Source organism: Fusarium sambucinum, chromosome I, assembly GCF_050947815.1.
Source record: "Fusarium sambucinum isolate potato_lamoka chromosome I, whole genome shotgun sequence".
Classification (NCBI taxonomy): domain Eukaryota; kingdom Fungi; phylum Ascomycota; class Sordariomycetes; order Hypocreales; family Nectriaceae; genus Fusarium; species Fusarium sambucinum.
In genome coordinates this window covers 3,264,718-3,274,503 of record NC_139294.1, presented here as the reverse complement: position 1 = coordinate 3,274,503, position 9,786 = coordinate 3,264,718, and the positions used below count along the sequence as shown (strand labels likewise).

The window sequence follows — 9,786 nt, the reverse complement described above, 5'->3', positions numbered from 1 at the left end:
TGATCCGTCCGTCTCGGATCGAGTTGCTCAATTCTGGCGTCTGCCTGAATTCGATATGATATGGATTTTTTGTTTCTTTTTAATGATGCACCATCCCTCGCTTCGCCCTGCTGCCGTGCATAGTGTTGCGTCGCTGCCTCCGCCTCGACTCATCCACCAACGAATAACGCCCAGGCCGAGACGCTGATGCTGACACTTGACACTGAAAATGACACGGTCACTTGCAATGGAATGCCTGTAGCTGAACCAAAGACCCTTATCTACCCCGTCCCCTCCATTTCTAACCCCCGTAACCTTTTTTAAATACCGTGTCTGGTGAGATAAACGCCAAAAGGTGCCTGGGAAACGCGCGAGCCTTTTAGATGATTTGCAGTTCAGCACACGTTCCACGTAACATGGGTTGCTGCAACACGCGTGAGATAGAGGAGCCACCACAGTAGTCCTAGCCCAATACACCAGGGGAGTTGGACAAGTACATACATAAAATTATCACCATCATCGTCATCAATGAATATTCCACGCCCATACTTAATTGAAGCTTGTCACCAAGGGGTAGGGAGTCTGCATACATTGCATCACATGGGCCACTCCATTCCTTTGCTGGGGTCACCACCGAGCGCAGACTTTTCTTTTGCATGAAGCTGTCACAACCAAACAATTGATTGATGCTGACTACATATTTTTCACCTTTTGGCGGATGTTGCGGTTCAGTCTGCCGGCGTGCAAGGGCCATGTCAATCACTTAATAATAAAATTTGAATCCATGATGGACGGACGAACATTGGACAAATGATGATCTCCTGAGACAGGCGATTCCCCTCGAATTAGTTGATAACTGCATAATATGTTATCTGGTTGAAAAAGTTGCACGCATTAACTTCAACATCCACTCTTTTTTTTTTTTATCCTCATCGTGTCGGGACCGCGAGAGAACTTAGCGACTCGTGGAGAAAGAGATCTTTGCCTCTCCGAGGACTGAAACCCGAACGCTGTGACTGCGCGGATGTCACCAAGTGGTTCGGAGTGGATTTTTCCCTTTTCCCTTTTCTCTCTACTTCGTCTTCTTCCGGCCCGCGGCGATGGATACAGCCCCTCTCTATCCTCGACAATTGCCGTGAGCCGTTCAATACATACGTAAGATTTTACTTGGTTTGCCCGACAGAGTGGTACTTTATGGGGCAGAAGACGGGAATTCCTTGCCTCGTCTCAAAAACTTTTTTCCCCTTCATTTCGTCCCCGACCATACTGCAATTTGAGGTTATCCACGATCACCGATCAAGGGGACGAATGAAATAGACAGGATGGATCCAGAAATTGCACAAGCACAAGCATAAAACGCACGTGTCAGGATCCATGAAGCTGCACCTAACTTGGGTTAAGTCATCGTTAGGCGCTAACTATTGGACCAAAAATGTTCCAGAAGCCTTCCATGGAGCGGAGCTACCCGCCTAAAATGACGGCACCTCTTTTTTCTCGTCCTCTCTTTCTCACAGGCTCGCATTGAAATGAGGCTGAATCACCCGAACACTATTCTTATTTTGGCTTAACACTAACCCCCACATGCCGGGTTCAAAAGCACTAAAATTACGGCACCATACCTTCCTCCATTCAGGGTCCCATATTTACGCGCTTCAGTTCAGGAAGACGTATTTCTAATACATACCATACCTGGCTTCTCTTCTCCTTTCATCAAACTCAAGCTACGATCATCTCCTGTCTTGTTATTGTGCACGCCTCTTCTTCCTCCACAGCAGCGCCGTTCCGGGTCTCGTGACCAACCGTTATGCAAGATTTGGCTTGCCTGCAGAGATGATCCCCTAACCACTACTAAGCGGGCCAGGCTCCATCCCTCGCTTCCTCACCATAGCGACGCAAGGCAAGGTTGAGAAGCGAACCAGCCAAGTCAGCCGAACTGGATCCATGACGCCTCTACGGATACGGAAACGCCATCTTCTTTCCACAAACGCATTCAAGATGCAAGGGGAGCATCAGGGTACCAAAAAAGTTGACAGCTAGAAGCATAAGAGACGAAATTAGTAGGTCACTTTATGCTCCTTAGGCTATAGTCCTTAGGCTACTTATTTTTCTACCCTAAGACTTGGAAGGCCAACTTTTTTGCTACCCACTAGGGGAGTCTTTTATGCTATTGAAAGCGAACAAGAAAGTAAAAAATACACTCACCACTAACTTACCAAGTGCCAAGCAATACAACGCCGAACGACAAGCATATGCACAGCCTGTTGGTGTCCGAAGAGGGTGGAAAGAGCTAACCAAGCCAACCTCGCTTTTTTCAACGATCGCCCCAGCGATATGCATGAAAATCTTAACCTTCTCCCCATCCGACAGATACACATTCTACTTATTAAATCACAGCTCCTCTTTAGCGCAGCGTTTCTCTGGTGAATGAGGCATTCGCCACTAAATCGTACCTTAGTGCTCGGTGCTACTATGCCCCTCCATTGAGTTTATTCAACAATCCGACACAGAGATGAAAACTTCGGCAGTCACGGTACAACGTCGACTCACAAAAGAGCCCCGCAAGAATACCGATGGATTTGAAATCATAATTTCTGCGTATGCCGTTGGCAAATGTCGGTATGCAAACTTTTCGAGACCCTGCAGGCGGAGAATACCGAGCGAGGTGACACGGAAGAGATTTTTCGTGATAGCTTCATCCTGTTGCTATCTCAACTGTGTTCTTGCCCTTGGGTTCTGGCCCTAGGGTCCAGTGGGCCCCAAGGCAAGAATGTCACACACATGTGTAGATCAACTTGACAACCATTCTTCAACCAAACATCTATGGGTGGCTGGTTGAAGTCAACCGTTGAGCCTGCATGGAAGCTCAAAACTATGCAGACTGACGTGCTTTTACGTTGAGCTGTTTCATACCGTGAATGCTCCTCTGTTGGCCTGGAAGGGGTATTCAATCCCATCTGCATGATCAATCCCTCTTGCACCCTTGGAGGTGGCATCAAGGTCGACATTCCGTTGCAATGTCTCAATGGACCCTTCTGGTCCCTCGACGGACAAACAAGTCTTGAGGTTGTCAAACTTTGAAGCCATGTCTTTGCGCTTCTCCAGGGTAGGACCCACTTTGCGGGTCTGATTTCGCGGGGATGCATATACATATTATCATTGGTCGGTTACTAACTGGGCATTATTCACCAGTCGGCGACCCTAGCCCGACTTGATTCTCCCACTACTCCAACAAGCTCTCTTTGTTGGCGTCTTGTTTCACTTGAAACGTCCCCGCATCCTAGTTGTTGATGTCCTCATACTTTCTTTATTCCCCGCAAAGAAATCAGTCAGCATGTTACCAAGTGGTCACGGTGTCCAATCTACAAGGTTTATCAAGGATGAAACCTGGGGATCATGTCCAAATTAACAAGATGCTTCAAGCCATGCACTCTTGTGGCCCAACAGCATCACATGCTGGAGAGAAGCAATAATTGCCTCTCATTATGTTGCTGTGGACGATGGGATTTATATCGCACGCGGTATGGGGTTTCAAAACGATGATAAACAATAAACACAGGCATGGAGATAAGACTCAGAAACACCCAAGTGGGTTGTTTTCTGCAGATGCGAGTGAGCGACAAGGGTTCTTTGGCTCAAACCCACGATCTTGAATCTCAGGCCGAAGAGGCCAAGAAGCCGACCATCCAGTCAAAAATCGAAGACGTCCCAAAGAGGATTGGTATCCAGCTTTGCATGCATTCTAATGACGACGAGTTGCAGTCAATGGTTCGTCTTTAAAGGCCAACCCCTGGTCTTTTTAGGTTGATAGCCGCCACTTTTTACTCTCAAGGTCTGCCCTACCAAAGACTATCCGCCTACCAACCTGTTGCGGACCAAGTTCCAATTGCCTAGTTGGGCTAAAGGATTGCCTTCAGGAACTGGCTGACTGGAAACTGTCAGCTAGAGGTGGGAGGCTGTGAAGATGGTCATAACCGAGCAGCCTATCAGCGTCCAGAATCGACATGTTGGTTGTGGACGCGAACGTTCCCCTCTGCAGATCCGCTTATCTATCTACCCATGCATGTGAACATGCTGGTGTTTTCGGATTTTGATGATGGCGATTTTCATGGGATTTGCGGAACATGATCATTATGATGCTGCTCGTGTAGTAGCACAGCGCTGTGCTGTACGAGGCCGTCGATTGATCAATTGGTACAGCGGGTGATCTATAAACCCCGGATGCATCGGAATGCGGTCAAGTAAGCGGCATGCTGTTCAAAATCCCTGACCAGATTCAACAATTGTACAGTAAACAACTTTATCACGCAATTCGCTGTCAGAGAATGGTGCTGGCAGATTTGACAGGGCATAGCCTTGTTGGGGATCAATGGTGATGTCGAGATACGGCTTCTAATTGGCTGAGGGCTTTTACATGTTTGCTTTTTCGAGACACCAAAGTCGGAAGCTGGAAGCTGGAATCTCCAACGCAGCCACTGAGAGGAGGGGTCTAATCTAGGCGAGCCCGAAGACTTGTTTGATCCAAAACTTGTCTGTCTTGCTGCTGAATACAGCATTATGCATGACAGACGGCCCGCGGAACCTGTCGAGTCGGATAAAACACTGACATATACCGCATACCTGACGAGTTTATAAGGATAGCAAAGCAAGTTGCCATGGCGGACAAACATCCCAATTGCGACACAATATTGAAGCTTCTTCGCCGTTGAGTTGGCCAGAGCGCCTACACTCTCTACCCCTGCTCCGAACCTTGGTTCGTGCGGCCGTCATACGGTTCGTTGTCTTCTTTTCTTGGTTCATCCCCGCACTGAAACTGGAAATGGGACTGGGACTGGACATGGGTTCATGATCGCGATTGAGAGACAACTCGATCCATTTGATTCGAGGCTACGGGGAAAGAAAACATGATGATTTTATTATCATTTTCGAAGCCTCGAATTTAGAACGGTATGCGCTGTCTCAAGTTTGGGTATGGCAGGAAACTGAGAGGCAAACTCAATGGCTTGACGATGTCGGACTCAATGCTTGGCCAACTGTCAGCGTGCTGTAAGTTCAGTCCCGACAATTGAACTAACAAGGCTCAGGGTTGAAGACTAGCTCTTGAACATCAGTCGATTGATGGATACAGAGTACGAACAATCTAGCCGTTAAGGCGCCCGCGTAACACCAAATCCTAGGACGTGCGTGCGTTGTCGAGCTTAGTTTTCTTGATTGTGATCAGTTCTCCCGATTCTCCTACCCCATGTTTGTTTCAATAGCTCTAAACAGAGATGCGATGTAACTCGGGTCGTGTCAAAATAGCTCACCCACCATGTGCCAAGTGGACCGAGGCGATAAGTACATATTCGAAAGAGAACAGCTTATGATCCTGCTCCAGCTCGCACTTTGGAACTTGTGGCTTGCTGGTTCTGGTTGTCAATGGTTTAGATATTTCCATTTACGGATTCGATGGCGTCTTCTAGTTCATGGCTTGGGGCTTGTTGTGGCTCGAGCTATTGTTGACAATACAGCAGTTGCGGATTTTACTACTGATGGACGTTGGTTTACCAAGAAGACGGTTTTTGTTTTCCAACTTCTGCAAGTCAGAGCAAGAGATCTGTTTCGCGTACTGAAGCTGCCCTACTGCATGCATTGAATATGTACTGCGCCACGATGAAAGTACGACTGTCCATGCTCGACAAGGATCTCAACAGGTAATTCCTTTATTGTTGATCTGAAGCTTTCTATTGTGTCCTCTGATTTGGCACAATGCTCAATAACAATAAACAAACTTTCAATCGGAAAGATCGCTATCCGGAGGTGTCGAATTCTCCGATAGGACAGGCTGAGTCCCTCTCTTTCTCCCTTACCCTATTTCGATAAACATGGCGCCATTGTTAATTCACGGCTGGGCCTCGCCCCTCTGAAATGTAGTCAGTGTGGCTGACCCTTTGTGTTTCTTTGCTTGTTGGCTTGCTTGCTAACGTTGGAATTCTTCACCCATGATCCTTGTAGTCTACTGGGTAGCAGAAAAATAGCCTCCGAAGTCTTAGGGTATAAAAATAAGTAGTCTAAGAACTATAGCCTAGGGGCATAAAGTGACCTACTAATTTCGTCTCTTATGCTTCCAGCTGTCAATTTTTCTGACGCCCTGAGGACGGTTTAATTACACGACTTTGATTCAATGGAGAGCACAGACATTACCACGCTATCAAATACAAAGGTCAATGGTCCTTTGTTGATACGCGATGCAGCTGAAGAGAGGCCCAAAACAACTCTCTTGGCCCTGCGCAAACATGCCCATACCAAGTAATCGATTCTCGTGGAAATCTGGGTTATGGGATACAATCCCTGCTATTGCTTCTGAAGCTACTGTACGGCACAGACCCGCACGCTTGCATACGAATCACATCTTAATCGGCGATTGCTCTGCTTCATCGATCTATTGCTACCAAGGAATATGGGGAACATGGAAATCTGCTCATTTGCGGTGTTTTTCTCAAGATTCTATGCCTTATTCAAGTGAAACTAGCACAAGTGCAGCAGCAAAAGTCAACAATGGTGCATGTCAACTTCGGTCCTTTGGTGATGTTTTGGTGTGCTACGACCCTGGCTTACACACCATATGGCATTATCAGCACATCTGTAGGGCTGTAAATCAGGGCAATTGCAGGCTATCACCCGTTTTGAGCAGCCCAACGCATTTGAGTAGATGGGATAGATGCTCGTTCAACTCTTCACGAGCCGCTGTACGACGTTGCGCAAGTGCGCTTTTTGCCTCCTCGTACAACAAACGGGATGCAGTCGTCCTTGAGGAACAGGAACGGGGCGCTTCTCAGGTTCTACGGCACAGCGAAATCAAGAGAAACGGAAGAGAGGCAAAGCAATTCGCTCGTCGAGGCCAGGGCAAGCGAGAAGGATGGACGGCTTGGACGCTACGGCCCGTGGGTGTGTGTGTTGGTGCTATAGGTTAGGTAGACTCGACGTGTAATTTGTTGACGTTGATATGACTCTATCTCAGGTAGATTGTTATTGTTATCGTCTTGAGCGCGTCTCCCTCTTCGGTGAACCAACCCTGCAACCTTCCAAGTATAAGCTGTGTCCTCATCGAAACGCCCAAAGAAATGCTTCTGTGTGTACATGTCCAAGATAAGAAGGCCATAAGACCTCAACCAACAGGCTTACTCACATCGACCGTAATCATCTCAGCCTGGGACAGGCCGACAAGGGCCGGCCCATCCAATACAACACAGCCAGATAAAAGACCCGTGATTAACATGCTTGCAGGTACTTCTATGACCCTGACTGCGGCCAGGAGTTCTCTTGCTAGGGCTTGTACACTGCTCCCGAGAGCTGGGTAGGCGCTTTGATTGGTGTCCTGATGCGCTGAAGGTAGTTGTCGTGGTTCCAATAGATGCTGTCAACGTTGATACTTGGTGCTTTGGCAGGTGTGATAGATGTTGTGCGCATAAATGATTGATTGACAGGTATTCTAGGTACAACCATCTTCCCGCAAGCTGAAGCTACTGGCTCATGTGATTCTATTAGGCTGGAGGCGTGTTATCAGATACTTGAGCGTCATTAAAGAAGTAGGGACATAATAGAGGAGAGTATGATAGTATGTATTCATGTCTGTTATTCCCCTGGAGTAACAGGAAATTAGCCACGTAGGGCACATCAGATGAGCCAAGTCCTTCATTTCATGGCAATCCAGACTAGTCCTGGGTTATTCGCTTGCTGTATTCTAAGCTCAACTCTCAAGCAAGTAGTCTCAAGTACGCGGAGTTCCATTGCAGATCGAGGCAAGTCTGAAGGCACGCCTGATATTGCTGTGAAGGCTGTTAAAGCCACCCGAGTTTGGATTATGAAGCTCGCAAAATATGGCTGTGAACGGCCTGTAAAGAGCTGCATCAACTACAACAGCGACTTCAGCCAAAGCCCCTTGTCGTAGTCCCACTGATAGAAGCATTAATGTTTGCTCCTCAGTATCAAACCCCCAATTCCTTTAAATGCTAGCCAGTACAGTCCTGTGTTCAGTAGGTTCTCAAGACACACCTTGCAGTAAGACAGAAGCTTCGCAGTATCACCGTGAGCCAAGTAACTAGGCATATTTATCAAGCAATCGAATAGCCTTGATATCTCATCACTGACTTCGGGCCACAGGGATGTCAGGTTTGTGTTAGGGGATGCGTCGTGAACGATCTGGTCTCTCTCCTCCGGTTCCTGATCCGAGATCCCACTCTCGACAAGATGAGCGGAACGATTGGCGGCACTACGTATAGTACGCGCACCATCCGTAGCACGTATAAGACTACCAGGGTCAACCGTAGAGATAGGTATACCATTGGCGTCGCTTTCGTTGTCAGAACCGTCAATATAGTCCTCATCTTTAGAACCATCAGTGTCATTCTCGTCGTCGGAACTATCCGTGTCGCTCTCATTATTAGAACCATCAGTAAGGCTCCTGTTGAAAGATTCGATAAGGTCTAGTGATTTCTTTCTGATGTTTGCTTTGTACTTATTGAATCGACCTTTTTTCTGCGTATCCTTAACGCCATCCGTAAATTCGCGATAGAAATAGATATGCTCATGGATATTCGCGGATAAGGGGCCAGCAGTCCAGAGTTCGGTCTCGTTCTTAAAATCCAATAAGCGGCATAAAATGCATCTACCATGGCTTATCATGCAGACAACGAGTGCAGTCTCGTCCCGAGTTGTTAGATATTGGTGGACTCTGTGATTAAACACCTCTGTGTTCGTTGGAAGCTAGAGGTGATTGGATTTAGGTGGATTCTCTGGCAAGTACTCTCCAACCACCAAGGCTAGATTTTCACTGTTTTATATTAGCCGATATTTATATATAGGAGGCCAGGACTTACATAGGAATGTTGTCGAGGTCTAGGGCCCTGGCAGAGTGTGCATGTTCCTCAACGAGACAGCATGGGTGTTGGTCATTTTTTCTGCCCGTTGTACTATCCCCTTGAGTTCTTTCGATGCGGATCAGTTGGAACTCGGCTCTGTTGGGTTTGCCTGTGTTATAGGCAATATTTGCCCTATTAAAGGCGAAGTCTTGACTGTAACCGGTCATTGCAGACGATGCGCAAGAGGGTAATGTGCCAGTGTCCGGAAGTGACAGTGAATCACTACGGTCGGCCAAATGATTCACGCACCTGTTATTCTTATCTTTATTTCTCAATTTACCTCTGTTTATCTCAAGTTATGAATGTCAAGCGTGGAGCCAGATGTGCTGTGAGGAATATGTGCCCGAGATGCACTTTCATGGGGAAAATCGCATTTGCATCTTAAGTCTGACAACTTGGCTATCAATTTGTAAATAAGAATATTTCTCTAACAATTAGAAATTAAATGCTCTATTCCAGCCGTTTACTAGACATAATAAGAGATCGAAAGAGACTCTAGAAGACGGAGAATAGCTACCGCATGACCATGGTTCCGGTAACTTTCACAGTTTCCAAGGTGGTAGAATTTTAAGGACGAGGACAACACGACGATGGCCTTGGCCTTAAACTTGACCTTTGAACTTGAATAAATTTCGGCTAGCTTTAGCATTCTAGCTTGAATAAGTACATAATCTAAACCTGGGATTGGCAATATGGGTTTGACCTTGTCAAAGAGATAAAAGAAACAGATAGGTACCCAGCCAAGTACTTACTCTACTTGTAGGTCCATGGCCTAGATTAAATGCACCAATCTCTATTCATACCTAAGATGTAGTCGACACTTGGCAGTTATTTGTTCAGATTGAACCCAGGTATACGGGTTTGTGAACCCAACCACAGAGAATTAGAGTGCTTGAGACGTTGCTCTGGA

General features: G+C 46.9%; 1 protein-coding gene across 1 annotated transcript; it reads right to left on the bottom strand.

Annotated features, from left to right (window-relative positions):
* Window positions 1–8,721: 8,721 nt before the first annotated feature.
* FSST1_003780 (uncharacterized protein) lies at window positions 8,722–9,043 on the bottom strand (the record flags this gene model as incomplete). Its single annotated transcript, XM_083229890.1, has 2 exons — window positions 8,722–8,788; window positions 8,835–9,043. 2 exons carry the CDS (start codon window positions 9,041–9,043, stop codon window positions 8,722–8,724), a joined length of 276 nt encoding a protein of 91 aa, XP_083087210.1.
* Window positions 9,044–9,786: the final 743 nt, after the last annotated feature.